Source organism: Pseudophryne corroboree, chromosome 1 (assembly GCF_028390025.1).
Source record: "Pseudophryne corroboree isolate aPseCor3 chromosome 1, aPseCor3.hap2, whole genome shotgun sequence".
Lineage (NCBI taxonomy): Eukaryota > Metazoa > Chordata > Amphibia > Anura > Myobatrachidae > Pseudophryne > Pseudophryne corroboree.
In genome coordinates this window covers 377268016-377281347 of record NC_086444.1, presented here as the reverse complement: position 1 = coordinate 377281347, position 13332 = coordinate 377268016, and the positions used below count along the sequence as shown (strand labels likewise).

Here is a 13332-nt window from a genome sequence, read left to right as displayed (position 1 = left end):
CACTAGATTCAGTGTCCGTGTCTGGGTCTGTGTCGACCGACTGAGGTAAAGGGCGTTTTACAGCCCCTGACGGTGTCTGAGAAGCCTGGGCAGGTACTAACTGGTTTTCCGGCCGTCTCATGTCGTCAACTGATTTTTGTAATGTGCTGACATTATCACGTAATTCCATAAACAAAGCCATCCATTCCGGTGTCGACTCCCTGGGGGGTGACATCACCATTACCGGCAATTGCTCTGCCTCCACACCAACATCGTCCTCATACATGTCGACACACACGTACCGACACACAGCAGACACACAGGGAATGCTCTATTGAAGACAGGACCCCACTAGCCCTTTGGGGAGACAGAGGGAGAGTTTGCCAGCACACACCCAAGCGCTATAATATATATGGGAACAACCCTATATAAGTGTTGTATCCTTATAGCAGCTTAAATATAGTAATATCGCCAAAAAAAGTGCCCCCCCCTCTCTGTTTTACCCTGTTTCTGTAGTGCAGTGCAGGGGAGAGTCCTGGGAGCCTTCCTCACAGCGGAGCTGAGCAGGAAAATGGCGCTGTGTGCTGAGGAGAATAAGCCCCGCCCCCTATTTCGGCGGGCTCTTCTCCGGAGTTTGTGAGATCTGGCAGGGGTTAAATACATCCATATAGCCTCAAGGACTATATGTGATGTATTTTTTAGCCATAAAAAGGTATTATACATTGCTGCCCAGGGCGCCCCCCCAGCGCCCTGCACCCTCCGTGACCGCTGTGTGAAGTGTGCTGACAACAATGGCGCACAGCTGCAGTGCTGTGCGCTACCTCAGGAAGACTGAAAAGTCTTCTGCCGCCTGCTTCTGGACCTCTTCCATCTTCGGCATCTGCAAGGGGGGTCGGCGGCGCGGCTCCGGGACCGGACTCCATGGCTGGGCCTGTGTTCGATCCCTCTGGAGCTAATGGTGTCCAGTAGCCTAAGAAGCCAATCCATCCTGCACGCAGGTGAGTTGACTTCTCTCCCCTAAGTCCCTCGATGCAGTGAGCCTGTTGCCAGCAGGACTCACTGAAAATAAAACCCTAAAAACTTTTTCTAAGCAGCTCTTTAGGAGAGCCACCTAGATTGCACCCTGCTCGGACGGGCACAAAAACCTAACTGAGGCTTGGAGGAGGGTCATAGGGGGAGGAGCCAGTGCACACCACCTGATCCTAAAGCTTTATTTTTGTGCCCTGTCTCCTGCGGAGCCGCTAATCCCCATGGTCCTGACGGAGTCCCCAGCATCCACTAGGACGTTAGAGAAATATATAGCAAAGAACTAAGAAATATATAGCAAAGCACTTAGAAATATATAGCATCGTTGCAAGACTCCTCTTATTGGTTCTTCCCTGCAATTTTCCTATGTGATGAACTACTGCACCTTTGTCAGTCACTACATTGGTTGCCAGTACTTTAAAGAATCCAATATAATATTATAATTATTCATATAGCACTTTTTTCCAAATTGACTCAAATTACTTTAGATTTCAGATATAAACACATAATATAAAAATAAACATGTAAAACATTAACAGATTTAAAAAAAAAAGAGGGTAGGCACTGGGTATTATGATTACTAGTGCATAAGTCAAATGCTTGACAAGTCCTTAAGCTTTTTATTTAAAGACTTCTAAAAATAAAGCATCTTGGGCTATGCATGCAAAGCAGCAAGAGGCAAAGAGTAGGAGTCCCAAGCTAACATATGTGACCTCAGATTTCAGATACTGTTTGTAGTCCTTCATCTGCCTATCTAAGTGGGTGAGTGGAAGCACAGACTAAAAGAACCAAGTAGCTAGCTAGCTCCAGATCACAAGTGGTGGGGACACTACAATCTGGGAGTCAAAGTGAAGGGCCAAACAACCAGCATCTGAAAGTACTGTTGGAACCCAAACTCAGATGGAGAATTCCTTTATCAACAAACAATATTTAAAACTTTTTACATTTTGACTGAAAGTAAGCTGCAGACACATCACAATATGCCCATTATGCAATCAGTAGCATGGATAGTCCTAATAACTTGTTTGTTATTACTCAATCTTGTTATACAACGCTGTTTGTATTCAATAGTTAATCTCTGTTATGTGTGCTGATGTTATAAAAATAAAATAAAAAAACTATACCCATTTACGTATACATAGTGTTCACTCTAAAGTGAACAGCAAGCAGAGCGCCGGCGGGTGGAAATCATGCCGGAGAGGTGGCATGGCCCCATTTTTGTCATTCTTGGGGGTGTGCAAAGTACTTAGACATGTTGGGCTGCCCCAAGCCTTCCCCTCACTGTGTGGCCGAAATCGGGAATGGCAGAGTGCAGGCTTTTCCAGTGGGGAGTCATTTTGTGCATTTAAAATCGAGTAGGAGGCGGTGCCCCACTGAAACAGCCTAGTGTGAAGACTAATATATTTTATACAATACACGTACTTGTTCACATATAAATCTAAAGGATATACAAGTTGACAGTTGTCTTTGAAATTTCTCCACCAGCTGAGAATAAATAAATCTAAAATGTAAATTTAGACAAAGACGCTCATATTGTGATATGATCTTACACACCAAAAAATATAAACAAGATGGTAATCTGTGTACATGAAATATAAAAGTGGTGTGCTTATTGGATCCACAGTTGAAGTGGAGAGATATCAGTTATCTGTAATATGCAAGATTGCAATGCGATGGATATTTTCTGCTGAGCCTAAGCAACATTGAATTAATAGGCAAGGAGCATAGCATGTGTAAAATCCCTTTTATATTAACAATTTAATAAAACAATGCTTCAATAAAGACTCATACATATAATAATACACTTAAAAGCAGCAGGCACTTGTAGATTCCAGCTTTTGGCAACCAGTAGGTGCACTCATCTAACCAGAAGTGATGTACTGTGGGACTTCTTGATGAAGCGCGAGTCTAGGGTTGCCAGATCATCCCATTAATAAGGGAAACATATGAATTACACAGGTTTTGTGGCTGATTAAAACCAGGTGAAATGGAGACAGCCACAGAATCTGTGTAATTCATGTGTACTTTATTAAAAAGATGATCTGGCAGCCCTAAGTGTGACTCTTTTGCAACAGCTGACAGCGCACAGCAGGTGTCAGAAACAGGATGAAGGCTACTCAACGCGTTTTGTTTGATAGAACGTCATAAGAGGTGGGCCCAACCCACTTCTGACACTTACCTGGTTTCTGCCTCCCCACAAGCCTAATGCTGCATCAAGATGTCGCACAATACATCAGTCTGGTGGGATGAGTGGACCTGCTGGTTGCTGAGAGCTGGAATCTACACATGCCTGCTGTTAAATGTGTTTACTACACAGATAAGCGTGTTTTACTATTTTATTATGTATGCGTCATTATTGAAGCTTATTTTATTCACTTGCTAATATAACGGGATTTTACACATGATGAGATTTTTGCCTTTTAATTCTAGTTTGCTGTGACTCAGCAGATAATATCCATTACAGTGCAGTCCTGCATATTACAGATAACTGATATCCCTGCATTTCAACTGTTGATCAGATAAGCACACCAAATTACCATCTGGATTACATTTTTTTGGTGTATCTGATCCAATCCCACTATGAGCTCATCTTTGTCCTGCGTTTTCTTTTACGTACATATTGTAGCCAGCACATTCTTTCATATTATTGGATATTAACACTACACACAAGTATGTTTCTCATTCTACAGATCGATCCTTATAGTAAACCTATGCATGGGTTCAGGATTAATCCCAAAGTTTATTGATTCTTTGTCCATATAATTTAACACAATAGAGACTAAACAAGTGTTTTCATGGAATCACTGACATGCAATGAATATCTAGGACAGATATGGGAGGTCACACTCCTGATGAAGTCTCCACAATGAAACATGTAGGGTGGCCTCCACTTTTGCTTCTGGTATTTTATAGCATTAAAGCATAGGTCTTCAACCTGTGGCCCTCCAGCTGCTGTGGAACTACACATCCAAGCATGCCCTGCCACAGTTTTGCTATTAAGGCATGCTAAAACGGAGGCAAGGCATGCTGGGATGTGTAGTTTCACAACATCTGGAGGGCCACAGGTTGAAGACCCATGCATTAAAGCCACAGATTATAAAAACCAGATCTTTCCTTCATGTGTATCTCCTGCTGGCTCGGTGAACCCTAGTTGATCTTTTATTTTTATAACATAATAGGTGAAATTCAAATGTTTGAAAAGTCGGTTGGGTGTCTGTTTTTTTCCTGTCTATTAGATAGGATAAAACAGACTCCCAACTGACTTTTCAAACATTTGAATCTCCCCCTATGAGTGTTTCATTGTTGAATTTTAGTAATAATAATAAATATGCAACAAACACTACAACAGATTGGCTTGTTATCTCTTACAGATCTAAAGGACCCCATACACTTATGTGACATGTCCGATCATTATGTCGCAGGCGATCACCCCGGCAGCTTCCCGGGGGGCAGGATCGCCCAAGAAACATCGTATGCTGTGGTTTTGCATACAATGTATCTTGCGCGATCCCAGCCATGCCTGCGGAGTCGGACATGATCGCTAGTGCAGCACGGTCAATCTGGAGGATCCGATGCTCACGGGAACACGCATTAGATCGGATACAACTCCAGAATGCCCGATTTCATCCGATATATCGGGCATTATCGTTTTAGTGTATGGGGCCCTTTAGAGGCCTGCACAAACATATTTACCTTAAACTGAAGGGTTTATCTATGAGGATTTCAGATACGGCTGCCGTTAACAGATACACTTTGTAAGTATGCATGTTACTGACTTCTTCACTTATCTGAACAAAATATATAAGACTATGAGCACCATGAAGAGGGGTTTAATTGAATGCAATGTTGTTTAGTGCTGGGAATGAGTGCCCATAGCTAATCATTTAGTTGAGCTCTATACCCATAACTAGAGGATTTCTTTGCACACCTTCCACATGTGCTAACAATATCATGCCCAGCACTTAAGTCGAAAAATGCAGTTTACCGCAATTAAACCCTGGGCATAAAGTGCAATAAACTGCATCTCCTGACATAAGTGCCATGCGAGATGCAGTCAAGTGAATCCATGGAATACCTCCGGGCACTAACCCCAAAGCAATACAACAATGCATACTGGGGATCGGTATGAAAAACTAGCACCCGGGATCCCAGCCGTCAGTATACCGACAGCAGTATCCCAGCCACGGGTGTGCCAGCAGAGGGGCGAGCACTAGCAAGCCCCTTGCGGATCACTGCACTTGCCACAGGTTATATTCTCCCTCTATGGGTTCGTGGACACCCATAGAGGGAGAAAAGCCTATGGTGCCGGGATTCCGGCGGCAGTATTTCACCGCTAGTTGGGATTCCGGCGTCGGCATTGTGACGTCCGGGATCACGACTCGCGGTATGGTAACTGCTTCCCCTCCATATATATACGTAGCCCAAGTAGGCGGCACTCACAGCTACTGAAAAACGACAGGAGTCTTACTTCCGTAGCGGAAGCAAGACTCCTGTCGTTATTCAGTAGCTGAGTTACGCCTACTTGGGCTACGCGTATGTGGTGACGTGGATTTACCTCGTTACTTATGGAGGGCACCAGCTGTTTTACCTTTATCTGGATTGAATGGAGTACCGCTAAAGTGCTGTATTGTGTTTATATTTTCGTTTTTTTTTCATCAGATTGATTACAATATAATCAAATTCTGCCTAATAACAAAATTCGCTAACATTTTGACATTATTGCGTGAAGTAGTCATTCATACACAGAAAGTTGAGTTTAGCACTGAGGCTATGATTATACACACACTCCAAAGTCCCAATCAGGTGGTTACTGAAATCTATTATGTATATCTAAAAAAATAAGAATTTACTTACCGATAATTCTATTTCTCGGAGTCCGTAGTGGATGCTGGGGTTCCTGAAAGGACCATGGGGAATAGCGGCTCCGCAGGAGACAGGGCACAAAAGTAAAGCTTTTACAGATCAGGTGGTGTGTACTGGCTCCTCCCCCTATGACCCTCCTCCAGACTCCAGTTAGGTACTGTGCCCGGACGAGCGTACACAATAAGGGAGGATTTTGAATCCCGGGTAAGACTCATACCAGCCACACCAATCACACCGTACAACTTGTGATCTAAACCCAGTTAACAGTATGATAACAGAGGAGCCTCTGAAAGATGGCTTCCTAAACAATAACCCGAATTAGTTAACAATAACTATGTACAAGTATTGCAGATAATCCGCACTTGGGATGGGCGCCCAGCATCCACTACGGACTCCGAGAAATAGAATTATCGGTAAGTAAATTCTTATTTTCTCTATCGTCCTAAGTGGATGCTGGGGTTCCTGAAAGGACCATGGGGATTATACCAAAGCTCCCAAACGGGCGGGAGAGTGCGGATGACTCTGCAGCACCGAATGAGAGAACTCCAGGTCCTCCTTTGCCAGGGTATCAAATTTGTAAAAATTTACAAACGTGTTCTCCCCTGACCACGTAGCTGCTCGGCAGAGTTGTAATGCCGAGACCCCTCGGGCAGCCGCCCAAGATGAGCCCACCTTCCTTGCGGAATGGGCCTTAACAGATTTAGGCTGTGGCAGGCCTGCCACAGAATGTACAAGTTGAATTTTGTTACAAATCCAACGAGCAATCGACTGCTTAGAAGCAGGTGCACCCAACTTGTTGGGTGCATACAGTATAAACAGCGAGTCAGATTTTCTGACTCCAGCCGTCCTTTAAATGTATATTTTTAAGGCTCTGACAACGTCCAACAACTTGGAGTCCTTCAAGTCGTCTGTAGCCGCAGGCACTACAATAGGCTGGTTCAGGTGAAACGCTGATACCACCTTAGGGAGAAAATGCGGACGCGTCCGCAGCTCTGCCCTATGTCGAATGGAAAATTAAATAAGGGCTTTTATAAGACAAAGCCGCCAGTTCAGATACTCTCCCGGCCGAAGCCAGGGCCAGTAACATAGTCACTTTCCATGTGAGATATTTCAAATCCACATTCTTTAGTGGTTCAAACCAATTGGATTTGAGGAAATCTAAAACTACATTTAGATCCCACGGTGCCACCTTAGGCACCACAGGAGGCTGTATATGCAGTACTCCTTTGATAAAAATCTGGACCTCAGGGACTGAGGCCAATTCTTTTTGGAAGAATATTGATAGGGCCGAAATTTGAACCTTAATAGATCCCAATTTGAGACCCATAGACAATCCTGATTGCAGGAAATGTAGGAAAACGACCCAGTTGAAATTCCTCCATCGGAGCACTCCGCTGCTCGCACCACGCAACATATTTTCGCCAAATACGGCGATAATGCTTCGCGGTGACTTCCTTCCTTGCCTTTATCAAGGTAGGAATGACTTCTTCTGGAATGCCTTTTCCTTTTAGGATCTGGCATTCAAACGCCATGCCGTCAAACGCAGCCGCGGTAAGTCTTGAAAAAGACAAGGACCCTGCTGAAGCAGGTCCCTTCTCAGAAGTAGAGGCCACGGATCGTCCGTGACCATCTCTTGAAGTTCCGGGTACCAAGTCCTTCTTGGCCAATCCGGAGCCACTAGTCTTACTCCTCTTTGCCGTATAATCCTCAATACCTTTGGTATGAGAGGCAGAGGAGGAAACACATATACCGACTGGTACACCCAATGTGTTACCAGCGCGTCCACAGCTATTGCCTGCGGATCTCTTGACCTGGCGCAATACCTGTCCAGTGTTTTGTTGAGGCGAGACGCCATCATGTCCACCATTGGTTTTACCCAACGGTTTAATAGCATGTGGAAAACTTCTGGATGAAGTCCCCACTCTCCCGGGTGAAGGTCGTGTCTGCTGAGGAAGTCTGCTTCCCAGTTGTCCACGCCCGGGATGAATACTGCTGACAGTGCTATCACGTGATTCTCCGCCCAGCGAAGGATCCTGGCAGCTTCTGCCATTGCCCTCCTGCTTCTTGTGCCGCCCTGTCTGTTTACATGGGCGACTGCCGTGATGTTGTCCGACTGGATCAACACCGGTCTTCCTTGAAGCAGAGGTTTCGCCTGGCTTAGAGCATTGTAGATTGCTCTTAGTTCCAGAATGCTTATGTGAAGAGACTTTTTCAGGCTCGACCACACTCCCTGGAAATTTCTTCCCTGTGTGACTGCTCCCCAGCCTCTCAGGCTGGCATCCGTGGTCACCAGGATCCAATCCTGCATGCCGAATCTGCGGCCCTCCAATAGATGAGCCTCCTGCAACCACCACAGAAGGGATACCCTTGTCCTCGGCGACAGGGTTATCCGCAGGTGCATCTGAAGATGCGACCCTGACCATTTGTCCAACAGATCCCTTTGCATGGAATCTGCCGAAAGGGATTGCTTCGTAAGAAGCTACCATTTTTTCCCAGGACTCTTGTGCATTGATGTACAGACACCTTTCCTGGTTTTAGGAGGTTCCTGACCAGGTCAGATAACTCCTTGGCTTTTTCTTCGGGAAGAAAAACCTTTTTCTGAACTGTGTCCAGAATCATCCCCAGGAACAGCAGACGAGTTGTCGGCATTAATTTGGATTTTGGAATATTCAGAATCCATCCGTGCTGCTTTAGCACCTCTTGAGATAGTGCTAAACCCATCTCTAGCTGTTCTCTGGACCTTGCCCTTATTAGGAGATCGTCCAAGTATGGGATAATTAATACGCCTTTTCTTCGAAGAAGAAATATTATCTCGGCCATTACCTTTGTAAAGACCCGAGGTGCCGTGGACAAACCAAACGGCAGCGTCTGAAACTGATAGTGACAGTTTTGTACAACGAACCTGAGGTACCCCTGGTGTGAGGGGTAATTGGAACGTGGAGATACGCATCCTTGATGTCCAAGGATACCATAAAGTCCCCTTCTTCCAGGTTCGCTATCACTGCTCTGAGTGACTCCATCTTGAACTTGAACTTCTTTATGTACAGGTTCAAGGACTTCAGATTTAGAATAGGCCTTACCGAGCCATCCGGCTTCGGTACCACAAAAAGAGTGGAATAATACCCCTTCCCTTGTTGTAGAAGAGGTACCTTGACTATCACCTGCTGAGAATACAGCTTGTGAATGGCTTCCAAAACCGTCTCCCTTTCTGAGGGGGACGTTGGTAAAGCAGACTTCAGGAAACGGCGAGGTGGCTCTGTCTCTAATTTCAACCTGTACCCCTGAGATATTATCTGCAGGATCCAGGGATTTACCTGCGAGTGAGCCCACTGCGCGCTGTAATTCTTGAGACGACCGCCTACCGCCCCCGAGTCCGCTTGCGAAGCCCCAGCGTCATGCTGAGGCTTTTGTAGAAGCCGGGGAGGGCTTCTGTTCCTGGGAAGGAGCTGCCTGTTGCTGTCTCTTCCCTCGTCCTCTGCCTCGTGGCAGATATGAATAGCCCTTTGCTCTCTTATTTTTAAAGGAACGAAAGGGCTGCGGTTGAAAGGTCGGTGCCTTTTTCTGTTGGGGAGTGACTTGAGGTAGAAAGGTGGATTTCCCGGCCGTAGCCGTGGCCACCAAATCCGATAGACCGACCCCAAATAACTCCTCTACGCATCGCCTGTCCACTGTCGTGTCCATAAAGCTCTTCTGGCCGAAATGGACATAGCACTTACCCGTGATGCCAGTGTGCAGATATCTCTCTGTGCATCACGCATATAAAGAAATGCATCCTTTATTTGTTCTAACGACAGTAAAATATTGTCCCTGTCCAGGGTATCAATATTTTCGATCAGGGACTCTGACCAAACTACCCCAGCACTGCACATCCAGGCAGTCGCAATAGCTGGTCGTAGTATAACACCTGCATGTGTGTATATACCTTTTTGGATATTTTCCATCCTCCTATCTGATGGATCTTTAAGTGCGGCCGTCTCAGGAGAGGGTAACGCCACTTGTTTTGATAAGCGTGTTAGCGCTTTGTCCACCCTAGGAGGTGTTTCCCAGCGCTCCCTAACCTCTGGCGGGAAAGGGTATAAAGCCAATAACTTCTTTGAAATTAGCAGTTTTTTATCGGGGCACCCCACGCTTCATCACACACGTCATTTAATTCTTCTGATTCGGTAAAAACTACTGGTAGTTTTTTCACACCCCACATAATACCCTGTTTAGTGGTACCTGTAGTATCAGCTAAATGTAACATCTCCTTTATTGCCAAAATCATATAACGTGTGGCCCTACTGGAAAATACGGTTGATTCGTCACCTTCACCACCGGAATCAGTGCCTGTGTCTGGGTCTGTGTCGACCGACTGAGGCAAGGGGCGTTTTACAGCCCCTGACGGTGTTTGAGGCGCCTGGACAGGCACTAATTGAGTGTCCGGCCGCCTCATGTCGGCAAACGACTGCTTAAGCGAGTTGACGCTATCCCGTAATTCCACAAATAAAGGCATCCATTCTGGTGTCGACCCCCTAGGAGGTGACATCCTCATATTTGGCAATTGCTCCGCCTCCACACCAATAACGTCCTCATACATGTCGACACACACGTACCGACACACAGCAGACACACAGGGAATGCTCTATACGAAGACAGGACCCACTAGCCCTTTGGGGAGACAGAGGGAGAGTCTGCCAGCACACACCAAAAAGCGCTATATATGACAGGGATAGCCTTATGATTAAGTGCTCCCTTATAGCTGCTTTTATATTAATATATTGCCATTTATTTTGCCCCCCCTCTCTGTTATACCCTGTTTCTGTAGTGCAGTGCAGGGGAGAGACCTGGGAGCCTTCCTGACCAGCGGAGCTGTGACAGAAAATGGCGCCGTGTGCTGAGGAGATAGGCCCCGCCCCTTTTTCGGCGGGCTCGTCTCCCGCTATTTAGTACATTTAGGCAGGGGTAAATATCTCCATATAGCCTCTGGGGCTATATGTGAGGTATTTTTAGCCTTTTTAAAGGTGTTCATTTGCCTCCCAGGGCGCCCCCCCCCAGCGCCCTGCACCCTCAGTGACTGCCGTGTGAAGTGTGCTGAGAGGAAAATGGCGCACAGCTGCAGTGCTGTGCGCTACCTTAAGAAGACTGCAGGAGTCTTCAGCCGCCGATTCTGGACCTCTTCTTGCTTCAGCATCTGTGAGGGGGCCGGCGGCGTGGCTCCGGTGACCATCCAGGCTGTACCTGTGATCGTCCCTCTGGAGCTTCATGTCCAGTAGCCAAGAAGCCAATCCATCCTGCACGCAGGTGAGTTCACTTCTTCTCCCCTCTGTCCCTCGTTGCAGTGATCCTGTTGCCAGCAGGAATCACTGTAAAATAAAAAACCTAAGCTAAACTCTCTAAGCAGCTCTTTATGAGAGCCACCTAGAATTGCACCCTTCTCGGCCGGGCACAAAAATCTAACTGGAGTCTGGAGGAGGGTCATAGGGGGAGGAGCCAGTACACACCACCTGATCTGTAAAAGCTTTACTTTTGTGCCCTGTCTCCTGCGGAGCCGCTATTCCCCATGGTCCTTTCAGGAACCCCAGCATCCACTTAGGACGATAGAGAAATGTCTATATATTGTTTCATACATGTTGCGTTATTTAAAATGGGCATACAGCATTTGTGATATAGATTTAGAGCCTGGCATGCCATGAACGTTGAACAATTAATGATGTGGCCTTTACAGAGACAGCTCTTTACACACTAACCATGGAGGTCTGCTCTGTGTGTAGCTACTGGTAATAGGCACAGACTGTGCAACCATCCACTGGGACTGGCAGATCCCACAGACACACTGTTAACAGGCAGTCTCAGCAAGTGTGGGAGCCCGAGTCACAGCCCAAACTATGCCGGCAGCTGTGTGACTATAAGCTACGCTGAGCACACACCCCTGCAGCCACTGTCACCGTGCCCAGGGGGGCACACCGGCAACACAGAGCCTGCGTTACACGTGTATAAGTACACGCACCAATCAGTATTGCCGGGACCACACTCACCTGCGTGTCCGTCGCCATCTTACCGGCTGTAACCCAGGAAGCACTTCTAGCACACTTCCGCCATTAAGTTGCACATTGTTTCTATTGCTGTCGCCTACCGGGCGCGTCACTTCCGCCACATCGTTTGTGTGTTAGAGGCGTGCAGCGCAGCGAGTGTACTAACTGTTCATTGGTATCGGCCACATGGGGGCCCATGGGTAGCATCATGTGTATACTGCTGCCTGTCCTCCTTAGATACATGTACTAGATACGCTTTAACTGGTGTTGTGCATATATGTACTTTGAGTAGGCTATAGTTTTAGATTCCAGTTATAGTTAATTGCACAATAATTACTGTTTGCCCTGTGTAGGATAGGCTGGGATTTGTAGTCAGTGTGGCAAGTTGCCTGTGTTTTCTGGTTGTACAACATGGACTAGTGCAGTGTAAGATGGCGGGGCTAGCGGCAACGTGGTCAGACATTGAGGTGCGTAGTGTGATCAAATTTCTATGTCTAAAGGGCACGATCAACACTATTATGGGAGTAGGACCTTTCAGTTCCTTTAATTGGCTGCCTGAGACTGTGTGCTAAGTAGAGTAACAGATTGTAATTATATCTAATACATAGTATTTAGATAAAGTTGTGACAATTTGTGGTTAATCATGTTGATAGAGTATGTGGTTAGCATCCACCTCTCCTCTCTTACAAGTCCTTCACTGGCTCTCCTTCAAAATCTATTTAAAGCTTCTCACACTTACAAAGCCCTCACCCACTCCACTCCTCTCCCAGATACATATCTGACCTTTACTCCTGACCGTCCTCTTCGCTCAGCAATGCACGCCTTCTCTCTTGCCTACTGATTACCTCCTCCCACTCCTACCTTCAAGAATTTGGACCTGCTGCTCCCTTTCTCTGTAATTCTCTACCTCTGCCCCTCAGACTCTTCACCTCTCTACAAAACATCAAATGGGCTCTTAAGACACACTTCACCAAACCCATCTCTAATCCAAAACCCTCTGTGGACCAGGCTCGCTTTCTACCCCATCTGTGTCTCGCCTGTCTGTGTGCCCCTCCTCTTTAGAATGTAAGCTAGCAGGGCCCTCCTCACTCATGTGCTTTTACATCTCTTACTTGGGTGTGGTATGCAAGGTTGACAGTAACTAGGTCGCCAGGTCAAAAGGTCAACAGGAGTTTTTTTTTTTGGTGTAGTTTTCTACGTACGGTGACCGGGAACCCCAATTAGCGCACCGCTTCCCCACGCATGGCGAGCGAAGCACGATGCCTCACTGCACTCGACACAGGTTACTATTCCTAATCGTAGTCTGCGAGGATCATTAAGTATGAAAAAGGTCAAAAAAATAAAAAAAATTTAAACTCATCTCGACCTTTTGACCTGTCGATCTAGAGACACTGTCGACCTTGAGAACAGATCCCCTCTTACCTAGCTTACCTTCTTTTCAATACTCCGTTTG

General features: G+C 46.4%; 1 protein-coding gene across 2 annotated transcripts in view; it reads right to left on the bottom strand.

The window, feature by feature from the left end:
* Nucleotides 1–11986, bottom strand: part of GCN1 (GCN1 activator of EIF2AK4) — a 194420-nt gene extending 182434 nt beyond the window's left edge. Inside the window, exon 1 of one of the 2 annotated variants that reach the window (XM_063913142.1) lies at nt 11883–11986. In XM_063913142.1, the coding sequence (XP_063769212.1) occupies nt 11883–11900 (18 nt within the window). In that variant the 5' untranslated portion in view covers nt 11901–11986. Of the gene's footprint in view, nt 1–11594; nt 11778–11882 lie in introns of those variants that run through there. The other variant, XM_063913143.1, reaches the window with a different exon arrangement.
* Nucleotides 11987–13332: the final 1346 nt, after the last annotated feature.